Raw genomic sequence first — 17,128 nt, forward strand, 5'->3', positions numbered from 1 at the left:
CACACACACACACACACACACACACACACACACACACACACACACATAAAAAAGGGAAAAGAAAAGGAGCTTTGAAAGAGGAAGGTACACCTAAACTTGAACTTAATCGTTTGCATAAGTGGAATTATTGAAATTGATACTACACACTACCTATTACACCATAGGTAGGGCTAGCAAAACACAAAAAGAACATTAGCTATTACACTATATGTATTGCTAACAAAACACAAAAAGAACATTAGCCTAAAATATTAAAAAGAACATTACCTATTACACCATAGGTAGTGCTAAAAAAACACAAAAAGAACATTAGCCTAAAATATTAAAAAGAAGATTACCTATTACACCATAGGTAGTGCTAACAAGACACAAAAAGAACATTACCTATTACACCATAGATAGTGCTAACAAAACACAAAAAGAACATTACCTATTACACCAAAAGAACATTAGCCATTAAAAATATTCATTTTTGAGTCATTAAATTTGGAGTAAGAGCGGACACTTAAGGCCTTACAAGTTACACACTCGACGAAAACCCTAAATTTGCATTGAAAAGTTGTTGAAATCCCGAAATTCTAGTCAGTGTTCCTTACAAACCTCATGAACTAGGATTCATGAACGAGGAGTCTCCCCATTTTGCCTTCCCTAGAAAAGTACTATTAGCTCTTCGAAATTCACAGAAAATGTGTGCGAAAAGGCCCTCAGCACTATCTAACCTGGGGGCCTTAAAGACCCTAGTCAGATGAGATCAATGGAGGGCATTGATCTAAATCGCGATTTCTTTTTTGGGCCGTCGAATAAATTAAACTCAGACAAGTAAACTACGCCGAGTAAACTACAAAGTAAATCGAGAAAATTCCATCATAGTTTACTTCCTAGTTTACTTTGTAGTTTACATAGTTTACTTCCTAGTTTACTAACGCCATCTTTTATTCCCACATATGTGGCGGGTCTTTATTATGTACATTTTATCAAAGATTATGCCTTGGTAGCTGTACACCTTTGACGGATCTTCTTAAGAAGGATTGCAAAATAGTGTGGCTGCCAATCCATCAAAACAGTTTTGATCAGCTCAAGGTCATTATTACTTCTGCCCCAGTCCTGAAACTTCCTAATTTCACCAAGGAATTTGAAGTGGTTTTACTGATGCCAGTAGTCTAGCACTTGGTGGTGTCTTAGGCCAAGAAGGAAGACCAATCGCTTTTACTTCCCGCAAGCTGAAGCAATATGAAGCAAATTATGCCACCCATGATTTGGAGCTCTTAGGCAGTTGTTCATTGCCCTCAAATTATGGAGACATTATCTCTTGGGGAGCAAATTCCAGCTTGTAACTGACCACAAAAGTCTGAAGTGGATCTTTCAACATGCGGCAAAGGAGATGGATTGAAATTCTACAAGTATGACTTCGACATCAAATTCTGCCCTGGGAAAGATAATGTGGTAGCAGATGCACTTAGCCGCAAATCTTTCTTAAGTGCAATTTCAATGCCAAATAATCTCATACTTGTCAAGGTGGAAGAAGTCTCATCTCATGATCCAGATTATCAAAGGATGATGAAGTTAGTAAAAGAAGGGGGGAATTCAGAGAAAGAGAAGAATCTAATCAAGGGATACTCCACTCATGAAGGAAGCCTCTACTTCAATCTCACAGGCTATGTATCCCTAAGGATCCTGCTTTAAAGAAACTAATCCTCCATGAAGCTCATGATAGTCCTGCTCTACAGGACACCCAGGCTATGCAAAAACATTAAATGCCGTAAGAGGGAGCTTTCATTGGGTAGGCTTGAAAAATGATGTCCTTCGGTACTTGAAGCAATGTCTCTCATGCCAAAGGATCAAAGCTGAAAGGGTCAAGATGCCTGGGAAACTTCAACCCTTGGATATTCCCCAAATGAAGTGGGAGTGCATTAGTATGGATTTTGTCACAAGTCTCCCCACTGTACAAGGAGGATATGACTCCATTCTGGTAGTAGTGGACTTACTTACCAAATTAGCTCACCTTGGATATTCCCCAAATGAAGTGGGAGTGCATTAGTATGGATTTTGTCACAAGTCTCCCCACTGTACAAGGAGGATATGACTCCATTCTGGTAGTAGTGGACTTACTTACCAAATTAGCTCACCTTATACCAGCAAAGAAGACCTTCAAAGCTTCTGATGTTGCTCGAATATTCATTAAGGAAGTCTTCAAACTTCATGGTCTCCCAAAAAGGATAGCAAGTGATCGAGATTCCGACTTCACTTCAAAGCTCTGGCAGTCCTTATTTCAAGCCCTGGGCACTCAACTTTGCTTTAGCACAGCTTATCATCCAGAGACCGATGGCCAGACTGAGAGAGTCAATCAGGTAATTGAAGACATTCTTAGAGCATATTGTGGACGGGAACCAAGAAGATAGATTCAATACCTTCCTCTGGTAGAATTTGCCTACAATACATCTTATCATCAGAGCATAGGAATGTCACCATTCAAAGCACTCTATGGGTAAGAATGCTTATCTCCTCTACATTTCTCTGACCCGACTATAAGAGTTGAGGCATCCAGGAAAATGCTCGAAGAGATGGAGGAACAAGCAAAGGCAATCCAAAAGGATATTAAAGCTGCTCAAGATTGACAAAAGCATTATGCTGACACCAAGAGGTCTGAAAGGATCTTCAAGGAAGGAGACAAAGTTCTTCTATGAGTGCGACCCAAATAAAGTTCTCTATCACTTGGGAAATATAAGAAGCTCAGCCCTAGGTATTGTGGTCGTAAAAGTGCCTATAAACTCCAGCTCTCCCAGCCCATATCAAAGTCCATAATGTACTTCATATAAGTTTTTGTTAAAACCTTATGTACCCAGTCTCGATCATATTCTTTATGATGAACAAGTTGTAATCCCTACTCAAGGAGTCCTTGAATTACAGCAGCCCAGTAGGATCATAGATTCTAGGGAAAGGCGACTCCGAAATAGAACTCTTGTAGAACATCTAGTACAATGGAAAGATTACCCTCAAGAGGATGCAACTTGGGAAGATGAAGCTACACTCCTAAAGGATTATCCCCAATTCATGATGAGATGAGGACGTCTCGATTTCCTTAAGGGGGGAAGGATGTAACATACCCATCTTCACTAATAAAGAAATGTCCATGTAATAGATAAATTTATGAGTTTTTATGGTATAAAAATCAATGATTTTATTAAATGAGCCATTTCTACTTAGAATCTTTAAATTTCGAGTCCAAATTTAGAATCTACGTGTAATTTTACCCTAATATAGGATTTTACAGCATCCAAAACGGACACCGGATCAAGCTTATACGCAACTTTGGTTACGACCTTTAAACCTTAATAAATGCACGACCGGGCATCCGATCGACGAATGGTCTACACCCCAACGACCAAGGGAACATCCCGGGAAAAAACAATTCTAGCCCCCCTACGGTTCGACACGCAAATCGAGGTTGATGCTCCAAATTTGGAGACCCCGTCCCAAAAAAAAGAGAACGTACACACTCACCAGGGTGCCCGTACAATGGCCGCACAAAAACCAAAGGTCGACCACCCACTGTGTGTGGTCCACACGCACCGCGTGGACACCCATGCTGTCCAAATAAGGTACATGCGTACCACTCCTTTCCCTGTTAACCGCCGCCACCGTACCTTTCCCCCAGAGCCATGCAGGCCACTGATCCACAACCTTTGCCGGCACACCGTCCTTTGCGCAGCGCTCACACCTGTACCCCACAGCTATATAAACCCTTGGGGTGCTCCATGGGCAGCACGCATTTGTGTGTACCCTATACTCTACCGTGTCGCCATCTGTCCCTGCGCAATGTACTTGCTGCAGTGCAGCCGCCCCTTGCTACCGCCCCTCTCAACACCCCCTCATCTGCCACTTTTCAGATAAGGAAACTTTCCTCAACTCCCCCCTTGTTAGAAGGCAGTGTCCTTAGCTCTTCTCCCTCCCCCCCATGTGAAGAGACTTACAGCAGCACCCCTCTCCCCTTCAACAAAATGTTTTTGTTAAGGACATCTCACAAAATTCCCCCCCCATTTGCGTGGACTTTAGCAAGAGGTTTTGGCCTTAGAGAAGGTTCATGCGCTATGGTCTTTTGCTCATACGCTGAGCAGACGATCTCGGAATTGAGATCTGACTGGAGCATTTCGACCGCGACGATAGCGAGCCCTACAAGGCGACGTCCAAGATGGCCCCATCCCAAAAATGCCATAATATTACCTCGGGAGGAGCGCGCAACAATGAGATTAGAGAAGATGCTCCTAATGCGGCCCTAACCCTCCCGTTACAAGGTCCTCAAGGAAATGGTGGCCAGGTTAGCTTGGTTATCTTTTAAAGAAGAGTTCTTTTTCTTTAATATTAATGTTAATAAATGTATCTTTTCCTTTTAAAATAATAAAATAAAATTGTATGAAGCTACGATTTGAAGTGATGCTGTATTCAATGAATTGTATTGAAATTGTTATCTTTAAGAGAAAGAGTGCAAGTTTTTCCTGGCTTCAATGCTAACTCCGTTTCGTGCTTGTGTAGCCGGGCGGCGTCGTTAGCAAAGCCCGAGAATGGCCCAAGGTATCCCTCATACCATTGGGGGAATGAGGTTCGCCGATTGAGGCAAGAGATTATGATGTTGTCTAGTGTTGAGGGCCCAGGCTAGTGCAGTGAATAAGCCCACCCTAGTGCGCAGACATCCCTCTGAGGGGCAGGAGGATCAAGCGACGAAGCCTGAGAGGGCGACAGAGGGCGACAGAGGACGACAGGCCCCGGCTTGAGTCCTCGTTCGCCAGCGGCAGTCGACAATGAGGTGTATGGTCCATAGGGTTTTTCCCAGCATGTAGAGGCTGGAAGGCCGAATTCTAGATCATTGGCAGTATAAAGGAAAAGAATAAGAGAGCCGGTTTAGCTTGTATGGAATTAATTCATGTATAAAAATTTTTTATAAAGCTTGTCTTTGGCATTATTGTACTGTGGAAAAAGGCTGTTTTAACAAACCTTGTGAAAAGGGCCTTAATTAAGAAACATGTTTATTTATGTCAAACAGTGTGGTATAATTAATCAGAAAATAAAATTGACGCGTGATTAGGGTGGAAAGTGGGAGGATGGAATGCCCCGATAGCACCATCGTACGGACGGGTGGACCTGATTAGTCGGGTAGCTTTCCAACAGATAAATAGGTTCTCAGGCAATTCTATTCTAAAAGACTAGGCCAACGGCTATGCCTTGCATGGATGAGGAAAAAAGCGTTGTCTCTAGGAATCAAGACTAGTAGTTGCCCAAATTATGATCAATTACCCTATGGGTGATTTGATTTTTAGAAGATCATGCTCTCCCTGCGGGATAGGACTAGGTCTTATCTATGAATCGTATCCTTGAATCTCTGCATGGTCAAGGTGTCGATGAATAGGAAATTTTCTCCAAGTTAAGACTTAGTGGACTATCTTAAGTGTTTTCCCTATTTTGGAAGGGGGGAACCTTACAGTTTGCATATGGTTATCACCGTATCTCAGCCTAGTCATAGAAGAGATAAAGCTCCTACAGCCGTCTCACCTCATAGACCAGGCCTTCCATTTTCGGAGCTTCATGGCCGTTGCCGCGTTCCTCAATTAGATGTTTGGATGTGAGCTATACTCCACAAGAAGTTCCACGAGCGTATGGCCTTGCCAATTGACCCCTCTTCTCGTACGACTGGAAACACTACTCAGTGGTGACAACCTCTCATCATCAGGGACTGGATACCCGCATCTGATTAAAGTTCTCGTTGCCTATGAGAGCAACGTGTGTTGCTTCGCGCGAAAGGCATTACTTAGGACCAACGGGTCACATGGAAGGTGTACGATCTTCTTTGCACACCTTATCTCTCGGCCTTTCATCTGCCCACCATAGCCATCCCTCAAAGCATCGTGTGGCTACATCGACGAACAAGGAGAATGTTTCTCCTCGTATCTTTACTCCTCCAGAAGGTTCGGTTGGTTTGGAAAATTTGAAAGGAGTTAAACCCAGAGCTTGTTCATCACAGGTATTGGATTGTATATGTGAATTTATACGTGAATTAATATATTGGATTTTGTGGTTTGCCAAGAAGCTCTGAGACCTCTTGTGCTATGATGAAGAGGAAGAAAATGAATGATGTGTCCGTTTCATCTCCTGCATGTCCAACCAATAATGTAGTGGCTCCATGTCCAAAGTTTCCAACTTGCAATAATTTAAAGATGCTGGAAGTTTCTATCACTATCGGCATTGGCAATGATGATGTGGATATCTCTCTATGGGATTCCCTTGTGGAGTTTGTCCGACATGAGTGCACACACGCAGTCTTTTCCTTGGAAAGAGGTGGAACCCTTCACCATCTCCACTTTCAAATGGTTGCTCGTATACTCTCTACATCATCAATCATTGCAATTAGAAAAACAGTGAAGCAATATTTGATGTGGTTCATATTAACAAACTAGTAGGGGCTATTGTGATGTGCCACACACTACGTCAGATTAAAATGCAAACATTTGAGGGCATGGTAGGTTATTATCTGAAGGATCTACATAAGCCTCACTTTCGATTCCATGCACATAATGTTTCTACAGAGGAGATGTCGAGAGAGGCAGAACTCTATATGGGCAATTTGGTTAGGGTGATCTCAAGAATTGAGTGTGCCTAATGCCGGTGAATGTATTCGAGTGTGCTTTCATATATATGGAGAATTATATACTCAACAAATGGCCAATAACACTTGGAGTTACTCTTCTGAAAATCATGAGGAGCAGCAAGTATTTTCCTAGTGCACAATGGATAATTCCCAAAGTTGGTAATGGGATGGATTCAAGTAGATCTCTTGCCATCTAGAAATGTCTAAAGACAACGGACTTGGCTGACATCTCCGACATAAGGAAAGTGTTCTTTCAAGATCACTACATAGAAGGCGAGTCTGTAAGGTACTTCTTGAAGACATCCAAAGAGAAGCCTGAAGAGGCTCAACAAGAAGAGCCTCTATTTGACGAGCAAAATGATCAACTTGCAAGAAATCAAAAAGGTGACCAAGCCGATCCAATCTTGGTTGAAGATAGCCCACCTAATGTAGACCCCAATGAGCCGTACATCTAAGGAGAGATTTGTAGAATTTCTGAGAGCAATTAGTGAAGGAGATGAGTTTATAAGTGTCCCTCCATGACATGACCTGAGTCATGAGGCTATCATGTAGTGATCGTTAAGTTTGCTAATAACACAGCAGTGTATATTGTACAGTCTCTATAGTACATGTATGGAGTGAAGGTCTGCCATGTGTATATTTAATACCATCCCGTGATTCCCAAAAACCCATGAACTTCACGAATTGATTTAGGGGGTGGCCACTCCAGAATATCTTTGACCTTGGCGGGGTCTACTGAGATGCCATCTTTGGAGACGATGAACCCAAGATACTCAATTTGATGAGTAAAGAAAGTACATTTTCTCTTCTTGGCATAGAGTTTGTGTTTGCACAGCAATTGCAGAACTCTACGCACATGCTCCTCATGCTTTTCCATTAATTTGGAGTAGATTAAGATGTCATAAAAAAACAAGCACAAATTTATCCAAGTAAGGACAGAATATATCTTGCATTAGGCGGTTGAAGGTTGCAGGAGCATTGGTTAACCCGAATGACATTACAGTAAACTCATAGTGGTCGTAATGGGTATTGAAGGCTGTCTTGGGTATATTTGCTTCCTTGACTTTGATCTGATAGTAACCGGACCTCAAATCTATTTTTGAGAAAACTTTGGCCCCATGAAGCCTGTCAAGAAGTTTGTCGATGTGAGGGATAGGATACTTATTCTTGATAGTGACTTGATTTAGCCCTTGATAATCTATGAAAAGGCAGAGAGTTCCATCCATGCCCCCCAAGGAGAGCTACTGGGGTGTACGAATCCTTGCTCAATAAGTTGGGAAAGTTGCTCTTTAAGTTCAATGGCTTCAGGAAGGGACATTTTATAGGGCGTTTTTGAGACGGGTTGAGCTCCAGGGATTACCTCGATTTCATGATCGACTTCTCGAGGAGGCGGTAGCCCTGTAAGCTCGTCTCAGGGAAGATGTCAAAAAATTCTTGGAGAGCCAAGAGGGTTCTGTCTCCTTACTAGGTTCAATGGCTTTGTTGAGCTTGACTAAGAAAACTTGCTGACCCTTATGTGCTCCCTTGAGAAGATGTTTTGCCTTAACTACCCTAGATTTAGGTTTTCTTATTATCCCCTGAACGGATATTACTTGGCCATGCTCATTTTCAAAAGTGATACTCCCCTGGTTACAGTGAATGCTAGCTTTGTTTGTAATTAACCAGTCCATCCCAAGGATTCCATCGTAAATTCCTAATGGCAAGACTCCAAAGTGGCCATGAGTTTGCTCATTACCCAGCTCAAAATCAAGGTTTCCTACAGAGTGGCGAGATACTACTTCTTTCCCACTGGCTAACTCTGCAATGATTCTTCTAGCTGTTTTTTGACCCAAGTTTAATTTTTACAAACACCTAGGAGAAAGAAATGAATGGGTACTGCCACAATCAATCAAAAGTTGGAATGGCTTACTATGATGAGTGGTTGGGGTTTGGATTACACCAAATTGTTTATTCGGACCTTGGTGTTCTACTGTTGCATGGATGGTGGCGTGCTCTTCTTCAGCCATTTCCAAGGTCGGTTCTTCACTTATAATATAGGCGGTCCTAGCAACTACTCCTCTGCGGCCTCTGCCACGTCCCCACCGCCTCTTGCACCTTGGTGGATAGGGGTTCCATGGCCTTGATTTCCTCTGCCACCTTGGGGAAATGATGTTGCCATCTTGGGACAGTTGGCCCTAAAGTGTCCCGGCTCATTGCATTTAAAACACAAAGGGCCTTCTCTAGATGAAGCAGCATCATACGAGCGGGGGACAAAAGAGTTGCTTTGCCACCCTCTGTTGTAGTAGGGGAAATTCTGTTGGGGTTTCTTGTAGGGTTGATCTTTAGGATTTGCCTTAGGGTAAGATCTCCTTTGAGGCTTAGGTTTGTCAGTCCTCATTTCTTTCACAAGGGGCTTTGCTTGTATGAGACCATCCTGTAATGTGCTTGGCCTCATTGCTTCAAGGCGGGAATCTAAGGGATCATTTAACCCTTGGTAGAAACGAGCCACTTGTTGGGAAGTAGTCATAGCTGGGGCATACTTCCGAAGAGTGATAAATTTGGAATAGTAGTCCTCAAGAGTTAAGGTGTACTGCCTAAGACTAAAAAACTCATTCATCTTTATGGATTCATGGGATGGGGGAAGATATCTTTCCTTCACAGCTTGCTTGATGTCTTCCCACGTTTGAGAATGCTTGGTGACTCCCTTGTCACGGCACCACTATTTCCACCAGAGTTTAGCATCTCCGATGAGGCGAAACCATGCAAGCATAGATTGATTTGCTACTCGAGTACCGACAGCAGAGAAATAATCGTCCAGCTTCAATCCAGACTTTAGCATCCTTCTCAATCTTTGAACCTTCTCCTTTAAAGGAGGGAGGTTGCATTTGCTTGAGCAGGAGCTTCTTCCTGGATATCAGTGTAAAGCGCATTGGGAAGTGGAGGTTGATCGTCCTGGCCATCATTGTAAAAATAATTTTAACATTACAAGATTCATACTTGCACAACGCTTATTTTGGAGAGTAAAACATTGAAATCATTTTATTTCCAAATATTTACAAGGACGAGTTTTATTACAAAGATCTGAGACTAATATAATTAGTCTTATTTGCCATCAAGGGAAATTCCTAAGCTTGACTATGACGACATAAGGGTAGCGCGGTCCACATAGATGAAGTATGGGGGTTCCGCTGTAGTTTCTAAGACTCAAAAAACTGATGTGGTAAGGGTGGTAGACTCTGGATTGGGGTAGGTCCCAACATAGCTACTCTGTGAGCAGGTTTTGGATGCTATAAAATCCTACATTAGAGTAAAATCGCGCGCAGATCCAAATTTGGGCTCAGAATTTGAAGATTCTAAGTAGAAATGGCTCATTTAATAAAATCATTGATTTTTATACCATGAAAACTCATAAATTCATCTATTACATGGACATTTCTTTATTAGTGAAGATGGGTATGTTACACAAACCAACGATTAGCAATTCAATATAAATCATATTCAAAGGCACAAATGCCAGCCATCCGAATTAGAACACGTAAACAAGCCACCCATAGCAACAATCCGTATGTAGGAAATTCCAGAGCAAAACCGGCAAGGCAAGATGTCGAAGAAGGCACACAAACGTTCAAGAAGAACCTAGAACAAATCCATCTGCAAGGCAACATGCGCGAAAAACGCATGCAAAAAGCACAGTTTGCACCGAATTAAAAACCATGCGAAATCAAATATTGGCATATTCAATACTAATTAATAAATGCTCGCGCAAAAAAAACATATTTTTGCCACATATTAATTAATGCTCGCGTATACTATACACTAGCATTAATTAATACACCTTTGAACCTTACCCCTCACCCTCCTACGCTTGCTCTTGCCCACCTAACCAGCATCGACGATTGCCCCTCTGTCCTTGAATTTATAAGCACCAAGAGCTAGGTAATTATAGTATATTTTTGATTTAGTATGATAGGTAATTATAGTATGTTTTTATACTATAATTAAAACATACTATTTAAATTTTACAAGCTTAAAATAATTATTCTAAAGATTCAAAAGTTTATTTAATTAATAACCACCATTAACGTTTTGGGTGCGTCGTCTACCCTATTACCCTAATGACAATTTATTTATTTTGGGGTGGGGACATTAGCAAGCAAGAAATCGGGAATGTACAGCAATCAGCTTCTCTCTCGCGTGTAACCTCCTCGTCCGCCCCGTACAATCAGCGATTGGATAAGCTTGCACTGTTCTATTAGAATTTTGCAATAATCCGCATCGCTTGATTAGAAGTCGGTTAATACTACAGAAAGTTCAGGCTCTGTGCAGATTGAGGAGTTGATGTTTGTGTGTGCAGAGATGAGGTCCATACATTCATATGTGTTTTAATTAGAAGTTAAGAATAGGGTTCTAAGGTTTATTGGGTAGACAATCCATTCGGTTATCTCCAAATTTTGTTCCCAACATAGTGGCAATGCTGGAGGAAGTCCCTCTTTTGATCTTGACGATGGATCTCTTTGTGGGCACTGAAGTGTGTATATGCATTTCATTACTCCTACTTAGCATCATTAGTTGGATGTGATAAGGGCATACACATGTGTGATGTCTTTGTCATCACAGGGTGGCAACGAATGGCTTTTCTGCTAAGTCTGCCCTACAGGACTGCCGCAGGAGACACCCCGGTTTGTCAAAATAATGGAAGAACTCGTATTGCACATCTCTTTGAATACTTTGACTCCTCTTTTGCTCGCGTGCACAGAGAAAAAAGACCTTTTAGCAGCCAGGCGGTTGCATACCATTGTTGTAGAAAATGGTCTTCAAGGGAACCTCAAGCTGGGTTGTCAGATGATTGCTATGTTTGCTTCATGTGGAAATGTGGCAGAAGCACATAAGGTCTTCAGTAATTTACTGGAGGAGAATGTGTACACATGGACGGCACTTATCTCAGGATATGCCCATCACGGGCCGGGTGAGCAGGCTCTGATTCTCTATCATCAGATGCAGTTATCCGGCATAAAATGTAGTTCATACACTTTTGTGGCAGCCCTTAAAGCATGTGTGCGCATCAAATCGATAGCTCAGGGCAGGCTTGTCCACACCACCATCTCAAGAAGCGGTTTTGAGTCGGATCTTCATGTTACAAGTGCCCTCATTGACATGTATGCCAAGTTGGGCAACCTAAAGAGGGCATGCGAGGTCTTTGAAAAGGTACATAGACCAGATGAAGTGACTTGGAATACATTAATTGCGGCATATGCTGAGCATGCATGTGGTCAGGAAGCTCTTCAGCTGTTTGAGAAAATGCAACAAAATGGCATAGAACCAAGCAAGGTCACGTTCACATCTGTTCTCAAAGCATGTGGTGGCATGGAAGCGTTAGATAATGGCAAGGGGATTCACACGCTGATTGTCTATTATGGGCTTGACTTGGATGTGTTTGTTGGAAATAGTTTGGTTGACATGTATGCAAAATGCGGCAGCCTCGAGGATGCACATGAGGTGTTCAAGAAGCTGCCCGAACATAATGTGGTTTCATATGCTACTTTAATGCAAGGATATGCTGAGCATGGAAATGGTCAGGAAGCACTAGAGCTCTTTAAAAGAATGCAAGAAGAGGGCACGAAGCCAGACAGCATCGCCTTTGTATGTGTACTTAAAGCATGTACAACTCTTGAAGTTGTGGATCAAGGGAAGCTTCTTCATGAGTGTATCATAGAGTACGGATTGGAAAAAGATATGTGTGTCAGGAATTCCCTAATTGACATGTATGTGAAGTGTGGGAACCTTGAGGATGCAGTTCGAGAGTTCGCAAAATTGTCTGAGCCAGATGTCATCTCTTGGAACACCATGATCGCAGGGTATGTTGAACATGAATTTGGCCAAGAAGCCCTTAAATGTTATGAGAAAATGTGCAAAGTAGGCATTAAGCCCAATGATGTTACGTATATGTGTGTCCTTAAAGCCTGTGCCAGCATAGCAGCCCTCGAGCAAGGTAAGCTGATCCATGCCGACATCAGACGAGATGGGATTGAATCACATTCGTTCATCAAAAACACCTTGATCGACATGTATGCGAAGTGTGCAAGTCTAGAGGATGCGCTAATTTTCTTTACAGAGTTGCCTGAACGTGATGTGGTGTCATGGTCTGCAATCATAGCTGGATATGTAGAGCATGGCCATGGTCAGGAGGCCCTCAAGTTGTTTGGTCAAATGGAACAAGAGGGTGTAGAGCCAAACAAGGTGACGTATGTTTGCATCCTTCAAGCATGCAGTAATATAGCAGCCCTAGATATGGGCAGACTTATCCATATGAACATAGCAAAACGGGGTATTGAACTGGTTCCAGTAGTCGGTAATACCCTGGTGGATATGTATGCCAAATGTGGCAATCTAGATGAGGCCGAACGATTGTTCCATGAGTTGCCTGGACGCGACATTGTGTCTTGGTCTGTAATGATAGCGGGGTATGCCCAGCATGGGCATAGTCATGCTGCCCTACAATATTTTGAAAACATGAAGCATGAAGGTCTCAAGCCAGATGATGTGATATTCTTGAACATTCTCTGTGCCTGCAGCCATGCAGGTCTGTTAGAGCAAGGTAATGAGTATTTCAAGTCCATCACAGGAGAGTACGGCCTGATACCAACAATCGAGCACTATGTTTGCATGGTTGATCTGCTTGGTCGTGCAGGGCTTTTGAAAGAGGCAGAAGACCTGATCATTCAAATGCCACACAAACCCAACGCAGTGGCTTGGATCTCCTTGCTTGGAGCTTGTGCAAAATATAGCAATATGGAGGTAGGACAAAGAGCCTTTGCATGCTTTGTGAGTTCTGATCCCAAAAATGCTGCTGGATATAGATTGATGGCAAATATTTATGCCGCTAACCTTATGTGGGAAAAGGCAGAACAAGTGCACAAGATGATTAACATGCTAAAGGATGTTGTAAACGTGGATAGTATGCCCTCAGCACGTAGGTCTTTATGACGAGAAGCACTCAGCAACACAATTTGCTGGATTTTGATCTGATTTGAGGTCCATCCCCGTCCATGGCAGATGAAGGGGGCTTTGGAAGGCTTGGCAAGTGTCTGGGCAGGCGGAACAACTGTTTGAATATGTGCAGCCAGCTGCAGCAGTCAAAGGGACAGCCTAGCATGGAAAGGTGAGACCACAGCAGCTGGGGTGCAGTATGGCTGCAAAAAGCATCCACCGCTCCCAATAGCAGGCTGGACATAGGCATCACAATTGCTGCACATAGGGCTGACCAGCCTTGGCCGCCATGTGGGCAGCTAAAGGGGGGCCTTTGCCCTTCCTACGATAGGGTCCTCAGTGCTCATCTCCCTTATGTTTTCCCAGTGCAGAGATCCTGCTAGTGAGTCAACAATGTTGCTCCTGTTCAAGCTCAACGGTTACCCACTGGGAGCAGGGAGAGGCCATGGTTTGTTGCCCGTGGGCAGTGAAGGAACTTGGTGTCCATCAGCTGAGGTGAACGAGATTTGAACAGGAGACACCCCCCCCCCCCCCCCCCCCCCCCGGCTCAAGAGTAGTCTACCACCCCTGCCTAACCCTCATCGAAGGACCAAGTCAAATGACTATATGGTCAGCATCATACTTTCCAGATCACAGGCAGGACATTAGAGATTCTTTTCTTGTTCTGAAAGGGAGATCTTCATTAGTCCCTTTTATTCATAATAAAATTAATTAATTAATTTTCAATCCATACCAATAGATGTTTTCCACGGGAGTCCGAAAAATAAAAATAGGGCTGGGGCCGACCGTATCCTCTTAAGGTGACCAAATAATGCAATTGACTCACCGGCGCCGGGTATATATTATATGTTCATTTGGAAACACACCAATGGCTGTAAACTAATAATACCGTAGGGTGGAAACACACCAATAATATATTATATTAGTTAGTGCATTACTAATAATACCGTAGGGTGGAAACACACCAATGGCTGTAAACTTGTGTCATTTCATACCTCGCTATATTTGAGTAGTTGATTTGGATGTGGCTCGTCATGGGAAACAATGGCACACGGCACGGTGGAGCAAGGCCACTCTTTATTTAGGCCTGTTAGCATCCACTCTTCTTGAGGTTTGTTTCAACATCCTTGGACTGAGGTTTCTTGTCTAACAGGTCAATAAGGTAACCCTCAATCGCAGTGACAACATTGTAGAGGATTTATCATTCACATTCCAATTTGTCACCTCCATTTTCCACGAGTTCACTCTGCATCTGGCTGCCTTGTTATTTCCTCATTAGGATGTACATTAAATTCAGCCTGCATTCTCCTATCTGTCATCAACTTTGGCATTAGTGTATTATTAGCAACAGAACACATGGTATCCTTGTGTAAGAAGGTGACATGCCCTTCAAAAGTTGTTGACTCTTGGAAATGAAGTCTAAGCAGACGTATGAGAACTCTAAGACACACAAAACATGACAAAATCAACAAGAAGCAACTAATGGATGAAGTAGCTAAATAATACTACCGTATATGAGGATCTACTAAAGGTGTGGATCATGTCTACAATGTCAAAAGAGTAGCAAACTGATGATGAAGTGTAACTTTACATGTCTTTTGGTGTCATCTTTGTTTTGTGCTTCAATGACCCGTGCATCTAATCAAAGAATATATATATATTAGATATTCCACTCTATGGTTGATTTGGGACGCATGAGATATCGTTGTATCATGCCGGTAGTTGGTATCGTGGGTGATACCACATTGATTAATACTGACATTGGGTTAATGTTATTGCTATATGCATTTGGGATCATGCTAGTGTTATTGATATTGTGGGTGATTCATTTTAAATATCGAGCTAGTGTATTATTGGTGTTATGTATTTGTGCCTATGAGTATAATCATGTTGGGATTAATTGTTGAGGAGTCCCATTAATTGTTCTAACCAATGTGATTGACGCTTGTGACTAATAAGTGTTGAGCATTACCAAAGTATCGATTGATTGAGGTGTCGCATGAATGGCGGTTTGAGCATGGTGTGCGAGTACTGATCATGGTGTGTCGCACGGAGGATTTATGTGGCAATGTGTCCATTTTCATATTTAATTAATACCATATTTTGGCTTGGGTGGGCATTGTATCGTAGATATGTAGGGGGAGATCAATTTATTATTTGTAAAGGTAGTGCATTAAGGTTTATTTTTGAAAAAATGTGAATGGAGCAAGCTATTACTCCAAATGGGGAGGGGATGAAGCCTTCCTGCATGGATGCCCACCACCACTGCCATTTTCACTAGTGGGTGTACATGGCCAAGAAGCCTTTTCACACAGGCAGACATCTATGCTTTATTAAAAGCATCCAATCACTTCTCACATCACCATGTTTGTAGTGTAATTTTCTCGGCTAAAATTCAAAAATTCCAGTTGAAATCTCACGTTGCCTTTAATTTTAGTTATAAATCTCGGCATTTCTATGATTTTTAGTGGTTTTTAAGTCTAAATCCAAGTTAAGCCTAAGCATTGCCTTTAATTTTAAGGGCTGAAAAAAACATTTTTTTCGAGCACTGCATCCAATATGACTCGAAAGGCATTGTGGGAGCTCCCCATTAGGTCGTGCTATCTACCTAAACCTTAGTGGTTTTATTCATATGCTTCAAAAAGAAAAACTACCTTAGGAATGTACTCGTGTCTATGCTTGAGTATACTCTTACTCGTTAAGATTTTCATTAGTGAAGGCAATTAAAGCATCGAGCATTAGTGGATAGAGTGAGGCTAAAAACTGAGCAGTGGAAGAGCAAGTAAGTACGTCTAATAACCACACGTCATAATTTTATCTTTGACATTTTATTAAAAAAACAACCTCACTTGGTTTTTATCTTGCTTTTTAATAATCTCCAAATAAAGTATATTGTTAAACTTGCTTCATTTTTATTTTTTATTTTCTAATCCCAAAATGAAACAAACACCTCTAGAAGTATGACTTAATAATGATATTATAATATTTAACGTTCTATATATTTATAATATTTCTTATGTATGTACAAATATGTATTTCAACAAGTAGTCTTTTAAAACTGATATGAATGCATCGATTATATTCTAATGACCTGAATTTTGAAGTTCTAAGAATGCCTAAGCCGTTATTTTGATTACAATTTAACTTGATTTTGAGTCTAGATGTAAATAATATGGCTCTTTTAAGTTTGGCCTTGGGAGCCCACACCTCTCCTTTTAGTCCCAAGGCCAAACTTAAAAGAGCCATTATTGAGAATGCAAGCTCATCAAACGGTGGATAACATTAGGTGTGTGGACAGTAGTCTAGCGGTATGTGGATAATAGTGGTCGTGTCCAACTGGTCAAGTGTGTGTGGACATTGGTACTAGGTTATGTAAAGTGCGAACTTATCACTTGTAATGTGCTGATTTTGGTGAAGGAGAATGAAGCTAGCTATGGAGCTTCTCTACATTGTGTGAAATGGATTAATGAGAGCAGTTAGAATTTGTGTGTGTCTCCTCTGGTCTCATCTATGCTCTTTTCATTG

The 17,128-nt window shown here is 41.9% G+C and overlaps 1 protein-coding gene across 1 annotated transcript; it reads left to right on the top strand.

The window, feature by feature from the left end:
• Window positions 1–10,769: 10,769 nt before the first annotated feature.
• LOC147607219 (pentatricopeptide repeat-containing protein At3g09040, mitochondrial-like) lies at window positions 10,770–14,138 on the top strand. The gene has a single exon (XM_086791406.1). It carries the CDS (start codon window positions 11,309–11,311, stop codon window positions 13,598–13,600), a length of 2,292 nt encoding a protein of 763 aa, XP_086647532.1. The 5' UTR covers window positions 10,770–11,308; the 3' UTR covers window positions 13,601–14,138.
• Window positions 14,139–17,128: the final 2,990 nt, after the last annotated feature.

This window comes from Cibotium barometz, chromosome 56, assembly GCF_041138505.1.
Source record: "Cibotium barometz isolate CiBa-2024 chromosome 56, ASM4113850v1, whole genome shotgun sequence".
Taxonomy (NCBI): Eukaryota; Viridiplantae; Streptophyta; class Polypodiopsida; order Cyatheales; family Cibotiaceae; genus Cibotium; species Cibotium barometz.